Source organism: Pipistrellus hanaki (genome assembly GCF_964339955.1).
Source record: "Pipistrellus hanaki genome assembly, chromosome: 4".
Lineage (NCBI taxonomy): Eukaryota > Metazoa > Chordata > Mammalia > Chiroptera > Vespertilionidae > Pipistrellus > Pipistrellus hanaki.
The window spans coordinates 72,441,027-72,464,201 of record NC_140506.1 but is presented as its reverse complement, the minus strand read 5'-3'; the positions used below and the strand labels follow the sequence as shown (position 1 = coordinate 72,464,201).

At 51.0% G+C, this 23,175-nt stretch overlaps 1 protein-coding gene across 6 annotated transcripts in view; it reads left to right on the top strand.

The window, feature by feature from the left end:
• The window catches only part of SRRM3 (serine/arginine repetitive matrix 3), a 58,238-nt gene that overhangs the window by 8,326 nt on the left and 26,737 nt on the right, over window positions 1-23,175 (top strand). For all 6 annotated transcript variants that reach the window (XM_084881547.1, XM_084881546.1, XM_084881545.1 and 3 more), the window contains exons 2-3: window positions 12,911-13,175; window positions 19,477-19,578. In XM_084881547.1, the coding sequence (XP_084737673.1) occupies window positions 12,943-13,175; window positions 19,477-19,578 (335 nt within the window). In that variant the 5' untranslated portion in view covers window positions 12,911-12,942. The remainder of the gene's footprint in view (window positions 1-12,910; window positions 13,176-19,476; window positions 19,579-23,175) is intronic.

Below are 23,175 nucleotides of genomic sequence, written 5' to 3'. Positions count from 1 at the left end.
TTAGTTGCATTAAAAAAAAAAAAAAAAAGTTTGACGAGAGACCAGGGGAAGAGCCAGATACTTGCAATTCCAAAGGGCTGTAAAGACCCCAGAGGGGGAGAGACATTAAAACCCTAAATCAGCCATGATATAAGTAGGTCACCACATAACAACTTCTGGGATGAAATGTGCACATTCAGTTTAAAAAGAGGGTGGAGGAGCAGTATCAGGGAGATAAAATATGCGAAATATTAAACTCTGATAACATGATTAGATTTCCATTATTTAGTCAATTACAGCCCCCAAAACTCATAGTACATTTTTATGCCTGTTCTAAAGCACAACTTACAGTTTTAAATTATAGCACTTGAAACAAAAAAGAAAAAAAAACTACTATGAAATGCATCCTACGTTTTGGAATAAAGAAAAAAAAAAAGCCAACCCACTCAAAACTGGGAGTGTGAGTTTGCCTTCAGAGCCATTCTCTCAAGATTAAATGGCTCTCATATCTAATCCAACACTGAGCTGGAAGTTGGTAGCCTGCAGTCTTATTTTCACTTTGTCACTGACCCCCTGAAGGTCCCCTCCCCTCTCTGATGAATCCCTGGCCTGTATTTCTGAGAGACTGCTTACATGGAGCAGCGGAGATGTGGATTTTGAATATTCTAGAGTTGAATTCAAATGTGAGGGGAGGAAGGGGTTCATTTTAGTGAGATGGTCAAGCTCCCAGAATGGGAACACTTCCTGGGCAGGTGGAGTGGCTCCCCACTTGGCCACATAGCTCTCTAGCTTGGTGCCGAGAAAACCTAGAGAATGAATGTAGGGTCTCTCCCCCACCCCTTAACTGCCCTCTCCTGCAGCCCCTGGGGGGAGGAAGGAACAGGAGAGACTGGAAGCTGTTGCATAGCAACAAGAGGCGCATCTGGATCGATGAGAATGGCAGCTGAGGCTCCAGGCTCCAGCCCCCAGCCCAGCTCTCTTTGATCTCACCCGGCCCAGCAGAAACCTGGGGGGGGGGGGGGGGGTTGGGATGCCCAGGGCAGCCTGCCTGATTAGAGCAGAGTCAATAGAGGGAATTTTCCATAATGAGACTGTGTAGGCAGCGGAGGCAGCTGCCCCTGGCTTCTCCTGTCACCAGCCCCAGTGGGTAGAAGGCTCTTATCTGTCTGTCCCAGCACACCCTTCCTCCTGATAGCTCCTGGGGAGGCACATCTCCCACAACTTTGATTATTCGCAGTCTCGGGACTCAGAGCCCAGCCTTACCCTGGCTCCTGACATGTCATCTGGATGAGGAAACTGAGGCACCAAGAGGAAAAGATATCTGGTTACAGAACTTCTAGCTCACCTTATCTTTCCTCAGCCCAGGTGTGAGCCTGGGAGGGGAGGGACCGGATGGGGAAGAGATGGAGATGACGGGGGTGATAGAAGCAGATGAGAGCATACTGGTTCCTCTGATTTAACTCCAGGATCAGCATGGGAGGGTCCTTGGAGAGCCTGGAGTCCTGACACATAATTACATGGCTCTCCCTAAGACACCTTACCAACGCCATCTGGCTTGGACCCTCCCAGGACAAAGGGATCACCACCTCCTTGGGTGCCCATGCCATCAGGCGCCCTTTCTCGGGCTCCCAGATCTACATTCTAGCTCAGACAGCAACAGGAAGCTGCCTGCTCCCTGGCTGGATGGCTGCAGCTCCCTGAAGGCCAATGAGGGCCCTGAATAGGAGCAGAAGGGTCTGGGTGGGGGCAGGGATTTCTTTGTTCCACCAGAGTGCATGGGAGGCTAAAATACTACTTGCTTATTTGGTATCAGTATTGCTCTATAGTATAGCAGTGGTCAGCAAACTGCGGCTCACGAGCCACATGCGGCTCTTTGGCCCCATGAGTGTGGCTCTTCCACAAAATACCACATGCAGGTGCGCACATACAGTGCGATTGAAACTTCGTGGCCCATGCGCAGAAGTCGGTTTTCAAAAGAAATTTCAATTGTTATACTGTTGATATTTGGCTCTATTGACTAATGAGTTTGCTGATTACTGCTCTATACAGATCTGTCTATTGGGTGGAACTGGTCTGTATTATTTTCAATGATCAGTATTACGTGTTCTGCTCCATTCCACCGGTCTGTATTACTGGTTTACTGTGGTTTGTGGGTTCCCCACCGTCTTCTGTTGATGTATCCAGTCTGATTGAGGTTCTTGATGGCCTGTCCTGGGGCCTCTCTGAGAAGCAAGTTCCTTGTCCCTGGACCCTGCCACTCAGGTCCTCTGCTTTGGGAACCCAAATCAAAGCCAACAGGGACAGGAGGAACAGGGACCCTAGGCTGACAGGCAGGCAAGTCCACCCTATCCCTTCAAAGACAGAGCTGGACCCCAGGCCTTATGACAATGTGACCCAGGCAAATGTCAACACATGAAGTCTAGGCATATTAAAAGCAGTAACTAGAGACCTTTCTCACTGAGGTCCCCAGAGATGGCAGTAATAAAAAAACAAGTAGTGAGCTCACTGTCAGTCCAAACACAGTCTGGGTTTCTACAAGCGTTCACAGGTGGCTGCTTTGTGCCAAGTTCTATGCTGAGCATCAGGGACATGGAAATGGAAGCATCCCAGTCACTGCCCGTGGAGAGCACTCACCAGGCCAGGGAGCTAACAGTCGCTGTAGAACAGAGGTAAATGCTGAGAGTGGGAACCAGAGGGCTTAGGCTCCAGGAGCACAACAGATGTGTGTCCCATGGTGGAGGTCATGGAAGGCTTCATCAAGGAGGGGATGCTTAAGCAGAGGCTTGTCGGATGAATGGAAGGGTAAGAGCATTCCGCGTAGAGGGAGCAGCATAGACCAGTGTGTTCTTGGGTGGAGCAGAGTGCCGTGTCTGAGACACATCAGGGGCTGGACAGGATGCCCAGGACCCAGGGCCCAGCTAAGTTCCCTGGGCTTTCTCCTGTGGTCAGTGGGCTTTCCCGCCTTCCTTTGCCTGCCCAGGACCTCCTATTTTGCTTCTGAGAACTTGGCATCCCCCACACCTCCATTCCATAGCATAGACTGAGACTGCAGGGCAGGGCACAGCGCCAGCACAGGGGTGGAGAGGGGAGGGCAGGAGAGGACCAAGAGCACTGAGGCCCAGGCCCAGGATATGGTATCAGCACCACCGTAAGCCAGGCTGCCTGGCCCTCCTGGAACCAGCACTCCGTCATCCCAGCCAGCCCCAGCCTGGGGACTCTGGCCAAAGACTTCCTCTGGCTCCAGCAGGGGCGGCAGGAAGCTCTGGCTGCTGAATAATTGAAAGGAAGGCTTTCAGCATTTCTCTCTCCTCCCTCCCAGACAGCATCTTCAGGAGGGTTGGGTAACAAGTAGCAGAGCCAGCATCTCCTGCCCTACCCTCCTGAGAGAGTCCCCAGGAGGCAGAGGAAGCTCACTTAGCTAACCCTCTCACTGCCGGCCAGCCCAGCGCCTTCCTCCCAGGCCTCACCCTGCAGCATTTTCTTAGCAGTGAATGCTGGTCTCCACTGGTCCAAGTGGGTCGTTATCTGTGAAAAGTGACCTTGTTGGCCTACTAGTCTTCACAAGTTGGTACTGATTTGGAATGGTAAATTATCTACTTAATCTGTTGTGATTTATGCTGATCTATATGCCCCACCCATGCCTGTGGTGGTTTAGACTGGTTGGCATTGTTTATGGTAATACTAGCAAAGGTATTTAGACACAGAACTTAGTAAGTGCTCTTAACTAACCGGTTAATTCCTTCAACCTTGAGGGGGTTGCTTATATTAACACCAGTTTACAAATGAGGGAACAGCACAGAAGCTAAGTCAGTTTGGGGCACATAGTAAGTGATTTGAACATAGGCTGGCTCTTCTGCCACTTGCTGATCTGCACGCGTCCATTGAGTCTATTTATTAATGCATTTCAAGTTTTATGTCTGCCTTAATGAATGGTGACTGAGTTAATGTGGACTTAGGGTCACACCTCTCTCTAAAGGGTAAGGGCCAGCAAAAGTGAAGGCACCGGTTAGCAAAAGAGATCTTTCCAAAATGCAGATCTGATCATGACCTCTCCAGCTCAACAGCCTTCTATGGCTCCCTATTGCCTGCAAGGTATAGCCCTAGATCCTCTGTCTCCTCCCATCCACTGTGCTCAGCTGTGCCACAAGCCCATGCTCTTGCCTCTTTCCTCATTAAGCTTCTTCACACCTGCCCCACACACTACCCGTGATATCCTTCCTTCCCTTCTTTGTCCCACCAGCTCCTATGTACACTTCAAGATCTCTCCTCCAGGAAGACCTCCTAACGACACTCCTTCTCACACACACACCCTCTCAGTTAATGTTCTACATGTCCGCCATTCCAGCGCTTATCTTGCTACATTACAGGCATCCCTGCTTCTCCCCCTATATCTCTCTCTTGCTCTCTGCTGGGCCCCAGAGTGCCCACTTGCTGAATAGCTGTGACATGAGGGCTTGACCTGCCCCTCGAGCTGAGGGCTTTCACTCCATCCTGTGGCCTTGACCCCTCCCCTAACCCCACCCTCCTGGGCAGGGAGCATGGGGAAGGCTTTCAGTGTGTTGTAGCCACTGGCCTGATTAAGCTTCTGGAGTCTAGAGAAGGGTCCCCACAGGGAAGGGTGAGGTTGAGGGGAGAGCCCCTTCCCCCGGTGCTCAGGAAACACATCGGTGTCACAGGTACCGATGGCTTCAGTGTCAGGGATTGAGGTGGGGTGAGACACCCTGAGCTTTCATGGACACAGCGGAGATGGGTGTTCTTTCCCAGCGTGGACAAAATCTTTTGACAAGCCATTGTTGCACTCTCATTTTTGCAAAGACCGAACTTAGTTTCACAACCTAGGTATGTGGTTTCATGTGTGTTTGTCAGTTCCATCATGTTTCTGTCAGTTACAAAGAATTCTTTTCCTCCAGGAGATTCAGGAGGCATGTCCCTTTCTACCCTCTCTCTCACACTGGGCTTTTTCTCAGGAAGGCTTCACACTGTGCTCACAGCCCCCACCTCAAAGAAAGGCAGCTGCCCATCATGATTCCACTCCACCCTGGTCCACTTAGTCTCAGGGCCCTGCACCCTGCCTGCCCTTGCCTTGAGCCTGTGCTGGCCCCCACCTGGAATTTTCCTTCCTTACAAGGAGCAACGCATCTTCCAAAGGGCCAGTTCAAAACCATCGCCTTTGTGACGCCTTCCCTGACCTTCCCAGGCCAAGCAGACTTTCTCTGGCCTCTTATTTATTACCCCAGCACCAAGCCAGGGTGCAGGGAGAGGGTGTAATTAGGGTCTGTCTTCATAACAAGCTTGTCACTGAGAGAATGAATGATCCCACCACTCTGTGAGGTAAGGAATATTGTCTTCATTTTACAGATGGGAAAACAGAGGTCAGGAGGTTTAGTGACTTTCCCTGGTCACCCAGCTAGAACCAAAATTCAAGCTCAAGTCCTCTGACTCCAAATCCAGTGCTCCTTGTCCACCCACCCCACCCCTGGCTTTCCTGGGCCCATGGGGAACCACAGACAGACCTTTGTAACAAGAATGTGGTTATATTGTGTGTGACTGGGGATCGAGAGCTTACTTAAAGCTGTGGGAACCTGTACATTTGAGGGTGTGTAGGCCTTGAGTCTTGGCATCATCAACGGGGTGTCTGGCAGGTGGAGGCAGGGAAAGAGGCCCCCAGGTCAGTGAGTGCTGCCCCCTGGTGAGAGAGGCTTCAGAGCCTCCAGAACAAAGGGGGCCCTTAGGTGGATGCCACTGGTGCTGGAGGCTGACACTCTGGGAGTGAGATGGGGCGGGGAGGAGTTTGCTGAGGCCAGCCATAGGAAAGTGGCCCATGTCACCTCAGCAGGCTCCTCAAAGTGGCCCACACCTCCTGCCCTGAGCTCCTGCTTCTGCCCTCTCTTCCCTCCACAATCAGCAACGTGTTCACTCTCCAGGCTCAGTCTCCAACTCTGTAATGACAGGTCCCAAATCAGGCCCGATCGCAGCCTCCTGAGTGCCAGACCCATGACCTGAGGCTCCTGGACATCTCCCCCTGGATGACTAGGGTCTCCCCCAAGTTCAGAACAGGGCAATCACCACTGACAAATAATAACAAACATTGGTACCACGTGTGAGATACTCACTGCATGCTAAGCACTGTGGTAGCATTTCACATGTATTCATCCTTTACAACAAACCTCTAGGAAGGGTGCTATTATTAGTTCCATTTTCCAGGCAAGGAAACTGAGGCACAGAACTTAAGGCATATGACGAGGTCACTCAGATTACGAGTTCCCAAAGAGTATAGCCCTGTCTCTGCCTCAAACCAGGGTTCCCCAAAGCAAGGCCCAGTCTCCCCCTCAGACACATACGTCATCCACTGCTCCCTCTCCCCAGATCCGGCCAGGTCACTACCTATCTGAGTGAGCATCTCTCCCTTCTGAGCCCAGGATGAGTGATGATCTCATTAGCTGAGCGGCCTCCGTGCCTGTCAGCAGACTGGACACTGCAGTACAGATGGACTGTTTCACCTTCAATTAATCTCTACCAGCAGGGCTGGACTTGCAGGTACCAGCAGCCAAACTGTCCTCCGCCAGGTCTACTCAAGGGACCCAGGCTTGGGTCTGGGAGTAGAAGGGATGCCCAGGGACTCAGCCATGAGGCTTGTAAATTAGAGGTCTGGCTCTTTAACCACTTAATCTGCACATGGGTTTGGCTGGCCCAGCCTCTGGGCTTGCCCTTGGGACCTGACCCAGTGCTGGAGACAGCCTCAGGGAGGAGCTCTGGGGGTGGCAGCAGTGGCTGTAGAAGCAGGAAGGAGGTAGGCTGGAGGCTTGGCAGTACACATTTATAGTTACCTAGATTTCCAGAATAGGAAAGGACCTGTGGGGTCTCTGAGTCCAGCCCCGCTCCCTGCATTGGCCAGTGGGGAAACAAGAGTCCAGAGAGGGGAAGAAACTTTCTCAGGGTCCATTAGCCAACTAGCAGTAGAAAAAATACTTCCCATTTGCTGCTGTCTCCAAAGAGACTGTCAGTGTCCTCAGGGACCTTGGTAAGTTAGGGTCAGGGTTAGGGTTATGGCTCTAGATGTCATATCTGCCTGCTTGACCCCCTCAAGCCTCTTGCCCTAAACACACTCTTAGTCTTCCCTCCACGTTCCCCATTGCAGTAAATGGCTGTACAATCCACCTGGCCCCTCAAGTCATTTCATCCACAACCAGTCTCATCCTGCCAAGTCTGCCTACTTCTTGAATTCTGTTCAGGCCTCACCTGCTCTGGTGTCCCTGCCTCCAGCCCCGCCCACCCCTTTTGGGAACCCTGCCCTGACCAACCAGGCAAAGCTGCAGACACTCCTCAAATTCTGTTCTATCACACACACCCGATAACTCTTGGTTTCCCAAGCCAGCCTGCGAGCTCCCAGATAGCCAGGATGGACTCTTGTTTATCTCCAAATCCTCAGCCTTTCATAGGGTGGGGCCCCCTGAGTAGATGATGGGTGGATGAGTGAGTGAATATAGTATCTATCTCCTGCTTGAACAGTCTCTGTAATGGGGAACTCACTCATCCTGGGATGAACTGAACTGCTTAGTTGTTTGTTTGTTTTTAAATATATTTTATTGATTTTTTACAGAGAGGAAGAGAGAGGTACAGATAGTTAGAAACATCGATGAGAGAGAAACATCAATCAGCTGCCTCCTGCACACCCCTCACTGAGGATGTGCCCGCAACCAAGGTACATGCCCTTGACTGGAATCGAACCTGGGACCTTTCAGTCCGCAAGCCGACGCTCTATCCACTGAGCCAGGTTTTGGCTAGTTTTGTGTTTTTGTGTTTTTTTTTATTATTAAGATCTGATTGGGGGGAGAGGAGGAATCTTTTATGGGTTTAGTTGAGGTCCACTCTAGATGACTTCCCTGAAGAAATTTGGATTTGTCTTCTGGGACAAAGGCCAACAGTGGGTGAGTCTCTGAAGGGGACAGAATGATAGTGAGAGATTGGCTAGGACCTTGTTCCTCTCAGTGAGGTCAAAGGACAGCATTTGAGAACTTGTTAGAAATTCAAATTCTCAGACACTACCCCAGATCTACTGAGTCAGAAGCTCAGGGTGGGGCCCAGCCGCTGGTTTCAACAAGCCCTCCGGTGACTCTGAGGCCTGATAAAATGTGGGAACTGCTGCTCTGACAGGGCTCCCAATTACTAGTCCATGATCTACATCAAAATCACCTGGGGAACATTAACAATTTAAGATTTTTATTCATTAGATCTGGGGTGAGTCTCAGGTAGCATGAACATATAAAATGCATGACACCAGGTTAAATTTGAATTTCAGATAAACAGTGAATAAATTTTTTAGTATAAGTATGTTCCAAATATGAAATTTATGAAATTCAAATTTGATTTAATTGCACATTCTATATTTTTATTTGCCAAATTTGGCAACCCTACCTACTTCTTATAAGCTTCCAGCAGATTCAGTTTGGCCTATATCCTCTACAATCCTTTAAATACTTAAAGATAGGGATCTGGTTGTCCATATATTCTTATCATTTCCTTATTCTATATATCATATTTTTGTTGCTATAACATAGGATAACATAGACTTTTGGCAGCCACATCATGATTGAATCTCTGACCATTGAAAACCTGTAAGTCCTTCCTAAATATACTGCCTCTACACTATTTCTATTCCAATTTTAGAAAGTTAGTTCCAGAATGTGGCATTTTTCACTATCCTGTTTCACCTTCTTAGATTCCTTCCGTTGCTCTAGTCTGTTGAGTCCTTTTAGATTCTGACTGAATTCATGAGCCTTCCCAGATTGTATCCTTGGTGAATCTGATTATCAGATTGTCGAAGTTCTCTTCAATGGTGAGCATATTGGGTCAATGGTGAGGACAGAGCCTTATAGTCCCCCATTAAATACCTCCATCTAATGTGACATTGACCTATTAGGTAGCTCTCTTAAGCATAGGTCAATCTATCCACCAATTACAACAGTACAGACTATTAGTTCCCACCAGCACGATCTCTCTCTCTCTCTCTCTCTCTCTCTCTCTCTCTCTCTCTCTCTCTCTTTTTAATATATTTTATTGACTTTTTACAGAGAGGAAGGGAGAGGGATAGAGGGTTAGAAACATCCATGAGAGAGAAACATTGATCAGCTGCCTCCTGCACACCTCCTACTGGGGATGTGCCTGCAACCAAGGTACATGCCCTTGACTGGAATCAAACCTGAGACCTTTCAGCCTCCTGAGTTTTATCCTCTGAGCCAAACCGGTTATGGCATGATGTATCTTTGTCTTATGAAATCTCACAAGGATTTCATAAAAGATAACATCAGTGCCTCACAGAAAGACCATGTGCCTGCAGTAACTCCCTGGTTTGCTGGCCCAGCAACCCTAACATAGTGAGCAATGGCCCCTGTCTCTTCTCTAGGGCTTAAAGGGTCATCCTTTGAATAACCTACCTCAGATTCCTGCCTGGCACCCTCCAACTCACCAGAAGTTGGTAGAATCCACCTTCTGTCCTAGTGAAATGCAGACTGCACCTGCCCCCTGTACCTCGCACCCTGAAAGATTGCCCCAGAAGCATAGCAATCTCACCCAGACATTTCCCTAGTGCTGGGAATAGAATTTCTCAGGGTCTGGAGATCTGATGTTCAGAATAGCCCCGTCAGCTAGCTCCTTTACTCCTGCCTGCAAGGAGTTGGGGAGCCTTACTCGCATCAGAAGGTAAGCCTGCAGAGCAGCATGGCTAAAAACCTGGCTTTCTACCCACACCTTTAATGTGCCTCCAGCATTGCCAAGTTGTGGGGAGGTTCTGAGGAGCTGTAATGAAGGGACGGTCCCCTCCCCTCAAAGAGCTCACAGACTAGAACAGAGGTTGGATGAAAACAAGTTGAACCCCCTATCTAAAGAGGTGAGGACAAAAGCAGTGGGAGTCAAGGAGTGTCCTATCTCCTCTCCCCCCAACCCCTCACCTTCTCTGTCCATCCTGGTACCAGCAACCTGGGAGGTCAGTCCAGGAGCAAATCAGGTGTCATGCTCTGATTGACGGCCTCTAGTTGCCTCCTGTCACTTTGATTAAAAGTTGTGACATAACCTGCCTTTTGATCTAGCCTCCATGCCCTTCCTCAGAGGTGGGGAAGGCTCCCCAGGGAAGGTGACAGTTAGGCTGGGCCCTGAAGGATGAGTAGAAGTTCCCCGGATGGAGAAGAGGGCAACAGGTATTCCAGCATAGGGTGACCACATGGGCAAAGGTACAAAGGAGTGAGCGTGCTTGTCTGGGAACACATGACCAAGACCGAGGGGCTGGATGCTGGTTGCAGGATGAAGTGTATCAAGGAATGAAGCTGCAGGACAGCATAGGGCAAAACATGAAGGGGTCTTGCAGGCTGTATTGAGGGCAGTGCCAGGTATTCCTCCATCCCGCCTCCCATTATAACTGTTTTCCATTTGTTCTATCCATATGCATCGAGCTCCACTGGCTCGGGCACTTTGCTGGCACTAGGAGCAGAAAACTAAATGCCCCCAGCCTGGGAGAGCCAGGCCTGTGAACTCATAGTGACAGCAATGAGCGGCAAGAGCTCTGAGAGGGCAGCACCGTCCATAGGGCTAAGGGAAGGCTTCCAGGAGGTGGTGAGGCCTACGAGCAGTCACTTTAAGAACATGTAGGAGTCAGGAGAAGAGTGTCCCAGGGAAAAGGAGAGGCAAGAAAGATGGAGAACATCTTGGAGAGGGCATGAAGGCTAGATCAAAAGGCAGGTTATGTCACAACTTTCAGTCAAAGTGACAAAGGAGGCAACTAGAGGTGTTAATCAGAGCATGACACCTGATTTGCTCCTGGACTGATCTCCCAGGTTGTTGATGCAGGATGGACAGAGGGGGTAGGGGGTTATAGGGGTTTGGGGGAGGCAGGACACTCAGGCCAAAGTGGACCAGAGTGAGGGGCTTGGGTTGAGATGGTAATGGGAGGGAAGGAAGTGGATAAATGTGAGCAATGCTGAAAAGAGAGGTTGAGGGGCCAAACTGGATGATAGGTGAGCTACAGTGGGCCAGGGCAGTGGTGTTCTCCAAGCTCCATACATGCACTTGGTTCAGGTGAGCAACATATGGAGGTGTCACCCATGAACTAAGCACAGTGGCCAAGGCAGGGGGGAGCAGGGTTCCTAGAGCTCCGTGTGGGGCTGGAGAGTAGGTGATGCTTATGGGTGCCCCAGGAGAAGCCGTGGTGGAGCTAGGGTGCAGAGGTGGGATAGGGACAGGCAGGATGCCTGCAGGGTTTGGGGTGGAGAAAGATTAAAAGAACATTTTTGGTCTGTATATGCCCAAGAGCCCTCCTCTCCTGCAGAGTCTGGATGATGCCCCCAGACACAGGAGGGGATCAGAGGTTCAGAGAGGGGTAGTGATGTTCTCAGGGTCACATAGCAAGGAGTGGAGGAGCCTGGCCTGGAACTCAGGGACTTGGGACTTAAGAGGATAGACATACAAAGGAGTCTGTGTTCTCAAAGTCCCTTTCTTTTTCTTTTTTCTTTTTTTAATATATTTTATTAATTTTTTACAGAGAGGAAGGGAGAGAGATAGAGAGCTAGAAACGTCAATGAGAGAGAAACATCAACCAGCTGCCTCTTGCACACCCCCTACTGGGGATGTGCCCGCAACCCAGGTACATGCCCTTGATCTGAATCGAACCTGGGTCCTTTCAGTCCACAGACTGACGCTCTACCACTGAGCCAAACAGGTTTCGGCTCAAAGTTCCTTTCAAAGCCGTTATGCCCTCCCCCGCTTCTCTGCCTTCCAATCTCTGTGTCGTTGAATGTCCCCCACCCCCATCATTCTGAGGCCAGTAAGGGGAGTGTGTGTTGGGGGTTGTGTTGTAGGGAAGGTCCATCCTGGATGTCCAGATATACCCACTCTCTTCTTCTCTTCCCACCTCCCTCCACCCTTCCCCTCCCTGGCATCCCACTCCCTGAGAAGGAGGCCTCCCTGTTGCTTAGCAACTAGCAGAGCCTTGGAGAAAGGAAATGGAAATAGCTCAGAAGGTGCCTCCCTCTGTTAAGATAGGTCCTTCGTGTGTATGTGTGTGCCCACTCAAATGCATGCATGTGCTCTACTTTGGGCCTAGTGTGGAGCCAGGGCTTCTTACCTCCTAGGCCATGCTGACTCTCATATCACCCTGGGCCTGTAGGAGGCTGTGTCTGCCTGCAAAGCTAACGTCAGTGCCACTTTTGGTCACATCCTCAGAAGCAGTGTTTCCAGAACAAAGGGGGCTTTTAATCTGCATCAGCCCCCCCCCCCCGCCCCCGTCTACCCCCCCCACCCCCCCGCCCTGTACTGCTGGCTTTGGGGCAGTTAGCCAAATCGAAGTGGGGACTGAAAACTGCATCTGCAGTGGGAGTGCCCCTAAGTCCGGAGAAGGCTCTGGCTTCCCATCTCTGCAGGGCTGCCCTGGGAAGTGGGAGCACATGTGGACTGGATTCCCACCAGCCAGAGCCAGGACAGTGAGTGTTTGGGGGAGAAGGAGATTTAAACTGACCCTGAAGGAAAAACAAGAATGAAACTAACAAGCTTTCCCAGGGACTCATTTGATTGCCTGGGGAGATGCAAGCAGGTGGGCAGGCAAAGGCTAGGCAGACAGGCCCAGGCATTGGTACAAGGCAGAGAGGATATTCCTAGGTGCTTACTAGGTCCCTGAAAAATGATTCTATTCCAAGACAAGGCCCCTTAGAAACGATCTACGGTCCTGCCTGCATTCACCCATCTCACAGTGCCCAATCCCCTCTCCTGCTCTGAGGGGTGACCCAAAGGTGCAAACTTGCTGTCCATCCCCCTCCACAGTCTGAGGGGAAGCGGATTAGAGCCATGAGTAGGCCTTTAAATCTTCAGGATTAACCCGCGCAGAGAGGAGCTTAGCAGGTGGCCGAGAACTGACCATCTCTCCTCATGTCTGTGTCTGGTCCCACAGGGCCGAGGCCAGCAGCTCCGGGGCCAGCCGCTATGTCCTCCACCGTGAACAACGGGGCAGCTAGCATGCCGTCCCCGCCCGATGCTGCCAACGGCTTCCCGCAACCCGGAGCCTCCTCCGGGAACTGGCCGCGGACCGAGGAGGAGATGCGCGCCGCGGAGCCCGGGCTAGTAAAGCGCGCGCACCGTGAGATCCTGGACCACGAGCGCAAGCGGCGCGTGGAGCTCAAGTGCATGGAGCTGCAGGAGATGATGGAGGAGCAGGGGTGAGCTGGCTGCAGGGGCCCAAGAAGGGGAATCTGTTGGGCTGCAGGGCAGGGCCAGCGAGTAGGGGCGGGGGCAGGGCTGGGGCTAGAGCAGAGCTAGGCAAGAGTGGGGACCCTGGAGCACAGTATGGCAAGGGACCAAGGGAAGGGAGTCTGAAACCGTGGGAGTGGAACCATGGCAAACCCAACCGAACTTTTATTCATTTACTTGTTTATTCAACCAATAAACTGTCCTGAACACCCACTCTATGTCAAGCTCAGATTTACAGCAGCCAAGGAGACACAACTCATGCCTTTCAAAAACATCCAGTCCAGTCCAGTGCGGGAGAGAGGCATATAAACGTGCCTCAGTTTCCCCTTCTATAAAATTGATGGATTTAGCTGCCTAGACTCTGCCAAGCATGAGCTGCAGCCAGACAAGAAAGCACAATGGATCCTTAGTACGTATGTGGTTTCAGCAAAGGACTGCTGCTGGCTGCCACATCTGGAAGCTTGGTTTCATCCTCTCTGGCCCAGAACCACTCATGGGCACATAAGTGTGCTGGGCACTGTGCTGGGACCCAGAGTTGGATCGGAGTTACTTCCTCAAAGTCTCTCCCCATCTCAAAAAGGAAACAAGCATGTTAACAACCAACTCCATCACAAAACAGGTTAGAATATTGGGACGGGACAGGACAGGAGAGGGCCAAGTGCTTCAGGAGCTCAGAGGAGAGGTTCTGAGAGGAGAAGACATTCAAATGGGCCTTGAAGGATGAGTAGGAGTTTGTCCAGCTGAGAAGGAGGAGTTGTGAGGGACCTCCCTGGCAAGTCTAGTAGAGACAGCCCTCCCCATGAGGCTGAAGACAAAAAAAGCAAGGAAGCCCAGGAACAAAGCCTATCCACTTGTGCAGCTCCGAGGAAAGCTAATAGTCTCAAGGCTCCCTTTTGCCTCTGTCCTGAGTACTCTGAAAGGAGTGAGCTAGCTGCGGAGAGAGACGAAGTTGGGAGCAGGGCCTGTCAGTCAGATATGCACTGTCAGTGAGCTGAGAAATCAGAAATGCCAATGGGTGGGATTGGGCCTGGAGCCACATCAGGCCAGACAGCCTGTATACAGCAGTCCTTCCAAACCATACTTTTGTCTGTCCATCCAGTCCTCTTGGACTCCTCCAGAGGCAGCCAAGACACAGCTCACTGTCCCTGTGGAGCCCAGGAAGACACCGAGGCTCAGAGAGAGCCACCAGGGGCAGTCCATCAGGAAGGCCGTCAGAAAGAAAGGCCTGGGTCCAGAGCCTCCTGCAGGGCTGATACAGAAAAGACAGGGGCCCGGGGACTTGGTGTTCACCCCCAGCTGGGACCAGGTTGAGGGGCGGGGGAGGGAGGGTGATTCAGAGAGTGGTGATGGAAGGCTACTGAAAGCAGACCAAAAGGAGGCCTCTGCTGGCAGCTGAAAACAGGTTCCATGAGCTGTGGATATGAGCAGAAGAAATGAGATCCCGGGGCAGGATTGAGTAGGGAATAGGATGGAGTGTCCTTCTGCAGAGAGAGCCCCAGACCTTAAACCTGCAAACCCTGCTGAGTTGGGAGAGGAGTGAAGGGAGCATGGCTGTGGGTAGGGAACAGAAGGGATGACTTTATTCAGGGAACCCTAAGGCACATTCCTCAGGAAGCTCCTTCCCCCTACCCCTTTCCCTTGGCGAATCTCCTCCTCCTCCAGGAGCCCCAAGCCCCTCTCTGCACCTGGGAGGACCTTTACCAGATGAAGGCAGCCTTTGATGGAAGGGGATAACATTTGGCCAAGTCATTGCAGTCAGTCCCCAGGCATTAAGGACCTGTACCTCTCTGGGAAGTACCCACTAGGTCTCCAGATGTTCAGTCAGGGCACCTTCCTCCCACCCAAGTCTTTACTGCAGGTGGTCCTTAGACTGGAGTCTCCCACAAAACTAGCTCTCCCCCTCTCCTCCCACCTCTTAGTTGCAGCCTGGTGGGTGAAGACCATAGCCACTCTGAAACCAAACAATCCAGGCTTTTAAGCCCAGGCCTGTGACCTTGGGCAAACCCCAATTACTTGCCTTCCAAATTGTTCTGAGGGTCCCGTGGACTAAGGCATGACAGGGCTCTTCTGCCCCCAGTCAGTGCCCAGAAAATGCTCCACAAACACTAGGGACCCTTGCCCTGCTATCAAATCTAGTCATTAATATCCATTTCTAGAAACACTGGTTCATTTGCGTTTATTTACCAGGTTCTCAGGCACTTGACAAATATTCCCACTAGTCACAGGAACACGCATTCTTTGGCCTCATTAAAAAGCAATCCCTTCCTTAATATTGATGGATGGCAGGCTAATTCGCTGGTGATTGATGCTGCATTTGGAAACACCTTCCAGGGTAGCCTCTGTGTGCAGCCTGCAATCACCGTAGGGGTGGGGACAGAGCCCACAGCCTGTGCAATGTGATGTTCTCACCCCCCCACCACCACCACAAACATCCCCACCCACCCTACCTAGGCCCTTTCCTGTGAGGACACATGGCAATGGTGGTGGTGGCAAGGTGGCCTCGTTGGGCGTGGAGCTATGAGCCCTCCCCTCTCCCTTGTTCTGTTTCCTCTTTTATAAAATGGGAATAGTGAGGCCATCTACCGCCTCAGAAGTCATCCCTTCTGTTCCTCCGTGAAAACCAAATTAATGACAAAGGAAGGGATTATCTAAGAGCCTAGGTCTGGGCAAGGACAGCAGAATGAAACATTTTCCACTCTGAGAATATCTTTTTTTTTTTTTTAATATATTTTATTGATTTTTTACAGAGAGAAAGGGAGAGAGATAGAGAGCTAGAAATGTCGATGAGAGAGAAACATCGACCAGCTGCCTCTTGCACACCCCCTACCGGGGATGTGCCCGCAACCAAAGTACATGCCCTTGACCTGAATCGAACCTGGGACCTTTCAGTCTGCAGACCGATGCTCTACCACTGAGCCAAACCGGTTTTGACTGAGAATATCTTTTAAAATGCAGTATCTCCTCATCCCACCCCAGCCCCAGAGGGCAACCCAGGAAGTCCCCAAAGCAGCAACAAATTTGGCGTGTCCTTCCCATACAGGGGAGTGGGGACGAGGGAGACAGACATCATTGACTAAGCCCTTGGCTTTTAGTATGAGGGTTTGGCCAATGCTAGCCAGGCCTCCAGTGTGGCCTTAAGTTGGCAGATGCTGCCACTTCCACAAAGAGTAAATGGTTTGGGTACCAGCCTCCCTTCCATGTCAGCCTTTGCCTCCTAGGAATGCAGAGTGAAGAGGTCCAGGTGGCTCCTGACCTGGGTGGGACCTTGTTGATCTGGCAGGGGTCTGGAGTAGAAAACAACAGAGAGCTTGGGATAGCTAAACCCTCTGTTCCCATCACTCTGGAACAAAATCAATCACTATGATTAATTGAGCACCTACTATGTGATGGGCAAAGGACTGTATATGCACCATCTCTCTTAATCCTTGTGATAACCTTGAAAGGCAGGTTACTATCTCATTTCACAGATGTAAGGGCTAAGGCTAAGAGAAGTGTATGAACTTGTCCAAGGTCACAAAGCTAGGCAACTGGGGGTGGGGGGTGCCAGGACTCAAAAATAGGAGTGCCTGGCTCTCCTGCCTCCCCTCTTAATCACTGTTCCACATAGCCTCAGCTGAGAGGCTTGACCTCAAAAGATAGGAGGAGAGAGGAGAATAGGAGATGGCAGTCACACTTGAGACCTATTTGCCCAGTAACTAGTAAATGTTATTCCTGGGTCCCCAGCTTCTCCCAGCATGAAACCCTGGGGCAGAGAGTGGTCCTCCCCAAGCCACCAAGTTGATTCAATCCAGCCCCTCAGCCCTCAACGACAGGTGCTAGAGTTAGTCAACTTGCCGTAAACCTGCCAGTTCTGGGATGAGCCCCAAGTCCCTGCACATGTCCCATTCCAAGTCTCAATGAAACCCATTTCTCAGCCTCACATGCTCCATAGACCCCTAGACATGGGGCTTGAACCCTGGCCTGAGACCCCTCCTATCCAACTTGGAATCTAGCCTTGCTCTTGGGCTATCTCCTCCCCAATCCCACCACGTGCAGAGCCCCGTGCCAATGGGCCAGCCAGCCTGGGTCTTCCTCCCAGAGTCTGGAGCTAAGCCGTTTTAAAGGGGCCTATGCTGCTTGTCTCTGTGCTGGTGACAATGACAAGCTGGTATGAGGAAAAGATGAAATGGGAGCAGTTCCTCGTGCCTCCACTGCTCAGAGAGAGGCACCACCCCTTCTTCCTGCGCACCAGACCAACCCAGCCGTCCGAGGGCCCTGCACTGCCCAACACACAAGGACAAGGACCCTCCAGCTGAATGCTAAACAGGGACTGAGGAGGGCACCACGGGCCAGGCCCCGAGCTTGGTGAAGCTGGGTTAGAGACACCAGTCTAGTGTGGCCTAAGCACCCCACACCCCCACACATCCTCCCTGCGATGGGGGTGGGAGTTGGGAGAGATGGGCCTCTCCCCCTGCCAAGCAGGGTTCAACCCTCCATATGGTGGGCCACGAAGGTGCCTGAACCTGCAGAGGATTAGACCCAAGTTAGGCATCAGGAGACACCTGGTTAAAAAGCTGTGCTCCTTATCTTACCCCTGTCCCTAACATGTCCAATCAGCCCTTGAGTCCCAGCCATTTTCCCACCTAGACAGTTTTTGCCCTCTTCTTCCCTTCCATCCTCAGGCCTACTCTCTAGCTCCAACTTCACCATTTCCTGCATGAACCCCTGCAGTAGCCCAATAGCGGCCTCTCTGCCTTCAGGTCTCTCTTCTGCACAACCACCAAAGCCATCTTTCCAAAATAAAAAAATCTTTCCAACCTCCAAATTCTTCGATGCCTCTCCATCACCAGTCACTCATTTATCAAAACATTGGGGTGCCACATAAGGCAAGCAAGGTGGCAGGTACTGGGGACACAATGGCAACCCAGACAGACAAGGTACCTGCCCTCAGGGAACACCAGGCCAGTGCAGAACACAGAGGAGTCAACAGATATGACTAGCACAGGAACCACCTGCCAGGATCCAGGAGGGACAAACATCAGCACCTAACCTGGTCAGAGGGTATCCATGCTGTTGTACACACCCTATGAGTCACTTCTTTGTGCTTAGCCATGATTATCTCCTCAGGGTAAACCTGGAAGTTAATTTGAGTCAAAGGGAGTGTTCATTTTTTAAGATTTTTTAAAAGAATTGCCACATTGCTCTAAAAAAAGACAGGGTCCCTCCACACATGCTATTGAAGGGAAGAAAATAATTGATTAGAGAAGGATGGAGAAACAATATGGAGTCCCTAAGAGAAAACATGTACTATTTTTATGAATAGGCTGAATGGGGAGGCTGGACCTGCTGCATGGATAGAAGGTGAATGGTGAATGGGTGATAGAGACAAGACTGGACCTCATTCCTATTTACCCAGGACACTGACCTGCAGCCCAGAAAGGAGAAAGGGTGTGGGCTGGGAACCCCAAGATTCATTTAGCAGCGGTCACTGGATACAGGGCCAGGGGCTGGGTGAACAAAGACATGACCCCACCACCTGGGCAGCAAGGACACAAGCTGGAGAAAAATGCCAGGAGAGCTGGAAGGGCCAGGCAGCAGCTGTCACAGTGGTGCAGTGAGAGAGGATGAAGACTGACTCCAGGGTGTCAGAGTGAGGATAAGGAGGAGAGAATTCTGGATTTTGATCCCTAGCCTGAGACCTGGCTCAAGGAGGGAGGAAGGGAGAAAGGAGTAGAGAAGTGAGAACTTCCATTCAAGGCACAGATTTCATCCACCCCACCCAACTCACACAGAAAGAGGCAATGGATCTAACACTGGGATCCCCAGCAAGCCACTTGGTAGCCTTGATCCTGCAGAGATGGGGATGTTTGAAGAACCCCCCAAGGTTATTGTGAGGATCAGATGTCCTTGAGGCTAGGAAAGCAGAAAAAGCCATGGATTCTCACTTCTCCCTAAAATGTGTCCAGAGTGCATGTAGTTAGCATGTGGGAGGGAGGCCTGCCCTGGGGGTGGATGAGGGCCAGAAGGAAGCATAGCCCCACCTACCTGGTCTCCCCACCTCTGGGAACAAATCTTCCTTTCGTTTATTTGTTTGCCTGGCTGGTGTTTGTTTAGTTGGTTGGTTGGCTGCTTTGGTACAAAGTGGGCAGGCCTTGCGCTTCCTCAGCATTGAAAGCCTTGCTTGGACAGACCATTCCAAGCTGGAAAGTGCTCTTCTGACAGGGCTGGGGGAGGGGCAGGGAGGACACAGGCAGGAAGAGAGCAGCCATCACCCTTCATGCACCCCTGCAGGTACTCTGAGGAGGAAACCCGGCAGAAGGTCAGGACTTTCCGGCAGATGCTGATGGAGAAGGAGGGAATGCTCACAAGAGAAGACCGGACTGGAGGCCACATGTGAGTGCCACCTGTGTGGGGGCAGGGGAAGGGAGGGTGCAGGCTCAGACAGCAGCTGGGTGCCAGGGGGGCCTTTCCAAATGCTCCTTCTGAGGGTTGGGGGTCTGCAAGGAAGAGAAGAGAGACTTGGACTCTGTCCACTGGAAGCTCCAGCCTGGCCCAGGCACAAGGCAGGGCACCAGGGCATCAATGGGGCCTGCCCCTGCTTCCTGGGTTCTATCTATGGCCCATCAGTGGGAGAGGCAGTCCACTTCTCAGGTCAGGGAATCATAGGCTGCAAATCAGGAAACCTGACCCCAAGCATTGTCACAGGTGGGACCCGAAGGTATTCTTTCTGCCCCAACTCTTACTACCCATACAATGGCCTCCAGAGTAAACACGTACTCTGGAAAATAAGACTCAACACACCATTGTTAGCGTGGCCAAAGTCTTGTCAGAGAAAGAGAGCATGAGCTGGTGTGTGTGTGTGTGTGTGTGTGTGTGTGTGTGTGTGTGACATCCCTGCACCTGTCAAAGGGCAGGAGGCACCTGTCACAGGATTGGTGGGCGATAGGCCCCCAGGAGAGCTTTGGATAAACAGGGAAGTTATAGGGAGGTCAACTTTGTCTCATTTAGAGAACTGGGAACCACTCAAAACTATACAGAATGGAGCAGACTGCCACAGGGGGGCGGGGCAGCCTGTCCCAGAGGGTCTCCAGGAATGTCTGGATGGCCAGAAGCCTGGCAGGCAGTGTGCACTGAGTGTCACTGAATCCACTCTGATCAATCTTCCCCTTGCAAAGCCTCAGTGTCCCTGCCCCATTGTGGCATTCCCTGCTTCTTACCTCTCTTAAACTTCCCCTCTCCTGCCTGGGTAGGAGTGAAAGCAGGGTCAAAGCAGCCTCAGGCTTGTGGGGGTTCACAGATGACTTGGGAAGCCAGGCCCAGTTGGCCTCTCCCTTTTATTTTGTTGGGAATAGGTGATGTCACCACTAACTCCTTCTCTCCAGCCCACCGGAATTCCCAGCAGCCCTCAACAGCTTCTGTGCCTTCCCCCTCATGATGCCAGCCAGTTCCCTACAGAACAAGGCCAGCCCTTCTCTTCCTCTCTCAAACCTCCTGGTAAACCAGCTCCTCCTGTTGCTGCCTGCACCACCTCCAAACCCAACAGGTCCTGGCTTTCTGACTGGTGCCCCTTCACATCACCCAGGACTCCTCTGGAAATCATCTGCCCTTCCCCCTCCCATATGGTGTGAGAGTGTGAGGCCTCCTCTAGACTCTACCTGCCACCTTCCCTGGGCCCAGCTCAGGCCTGCCCTTTTTCCCTCCCCTGGGCTTCTTCCTATTAATCTAGTTGTCCTTCCTCAATTCTGCTTTCTCCTCTAGCTAAAACCCCACATTTTTCTCTCCTTTCTCAATAAAAAAAATTTAAAATATATTTTTATTGATTTCAGAGAGGAAGGGAGAGGGAGACAGAGATAGAAACATTAATGATGAGAGATAATTATTGATAGGTTGCCTCCTGCACAACCCCTACTGGGGATTGAGCCTGCAACCCAGGCAAGTTCCCTTTCCCAGAATTGAACCAGGGACCCTTCAGTCCGCTAGCCAACACTCTCTCCACTAAACCAAACCAGCTAGGGCTCAATCAAATTTTTGTGTGTGGCATGCATTGTCTCCATTTCCTTAAGCCATGCAGATGTGATGACTTGCTCAGGCTATTGCCACTGTCATGCCATGGGCCTGACCTCTCTGGCAGTTATGTTTCCACCATTATGCTTCCCCTTCCGAAAACCTACTTCCCCCCCTGGCTTCCAGTAGGCAGTTCTCTGTGAATTCCTCCTGGCCCTCTGATGGCTTCTGCTGTCTCCCTTATTCCTACCCACTTCCCAGATGTTGGTGCCCCTCCCCCCAAGGTCTGTCATGTCCTCAGGTCTGTTCTTTCCTTCTGCCTCCCCTCTTCTCCTGGGGGAATCTTATCCCTTCTACAGCTGAACGCTCTCCTGTTAGTGGATGATTCCCAGGTCTTTTCCAGTAGTCTTGATCTTATCTTTCCATAAGTGAATGAACAAATGAATGATGGGTTTAAGAACTGGGATGCACTGAGAAATATGCCATGGGAGTGTAGCAGTGTCTGGACCACCAAAGGAAATGTCCTTGAGGATCTGTGATGCATGCCTAACCCTGAGCTAGTGCAATGAGGAGGGAGGAAAGAAGGGAAAGACGTGCCTCCTGTTCTCTGGGTGGGAACACAAACCTGAAACCTGAAACCTGAAACCTGAAACCTGGAATTACTGGCAGCTCCAGACAATGCAGCCACTTGACCCTTTCAGCCCTGTGCTTGTTCAATTGGGGAACTGAGGGGGACAGGCTAGTGTTGTCAGTCAGGAAAGGGTCCTGGGGAGACTTGACAGTCAGGGAGAACCCCTGGTCTGGAGGCAGAGGGCAGTATATAATTGGCAGGATCCTGGGACCCCACTAGAACATGAACTCCATGAAGATAGGATCATTATCCGTTTTGTTTATTGCTATATCCCTAGTACCTAGAACAAGGCAGCTTGACAATCTTCCCTGAAGCCTCAGTTTCCTCCTTTACACAGAAAAGGGGTTCGACCAGAAGGCTTCTTTTAGTTCAGGCAGCCAAAAATGGTGTGAAAATATCACTCCAAAAAGTGGCTATACCAAACAAAGGAGGCTGATGGTGCGCCCCAGATTACTCAGAGGCTGGGAGGAGCTGTTTGTGGTGCTGAACCAAAAGCCCGAGGAAGAGAGATGAGATTGGTCCTGTACCTGCCTTACTGTAGACCTTCAATTCTTAGCTCAGCGTGTGGGGTAGCTGAGGGAGAATGCAGGCTCTAGTGTCAGACATTCCATCTGTCCAAACCTTTAAGTTTAATGTTAACAGCCTGGGCTATGGATTTCTGCTCCACCACACCCCAGCTCTGCGGCTTGAACAGGTCCCTAACTTCTCTGGGCTTCCAACTCTTTACTTATAAAATTAGTACCTGCCACATAAGACTGTTGAGGAAATTAATTTAGACAATGAATGTAGATGTGAAGAATAGTCACTAGCACACAGCAGACATGTATCACTACTAGATGACCAGCACAACTCTCTTAGTCAGCTCAGGCTACTATAACAAAAATACCAGAGATTGGGTGGCTTTGTTGTATAACATTAAAAACTTGTTTCTCACAGTTCTGTAAGCTGGAAGTCTGAGATCATGGTCAGATTCAGGTGATAAATGTGTTCTGGGTTGTAGACTGTGACCTTCTTATATCCTCACATGACAAAAAGAAAGCTAGCTCTTTTGTCTCTTCTTATAGGGGTGCTAGTCCCATCCATGAGAGCTCACCCTCATGACCTAATTACCTCCCAAAGGCCCAGCCTCCTAATACCATCACATTGGGATTACAGTTTCAACATATGAATTTGGAGGGGACACAACATTCAAACCATAACATCCACGGTCCCCATGATCACAGGGAGGCCTGGCAGTGGCGAGTGTTGGGTTGATATTAACTTATTCCCCTCTGCCTGAGTTTCTCCAGATTCTCTCAGGGATTTATAAAGCCCTCTGACCACACAGCAGTTTCTGTGCTCATGTCTTTGGCTTC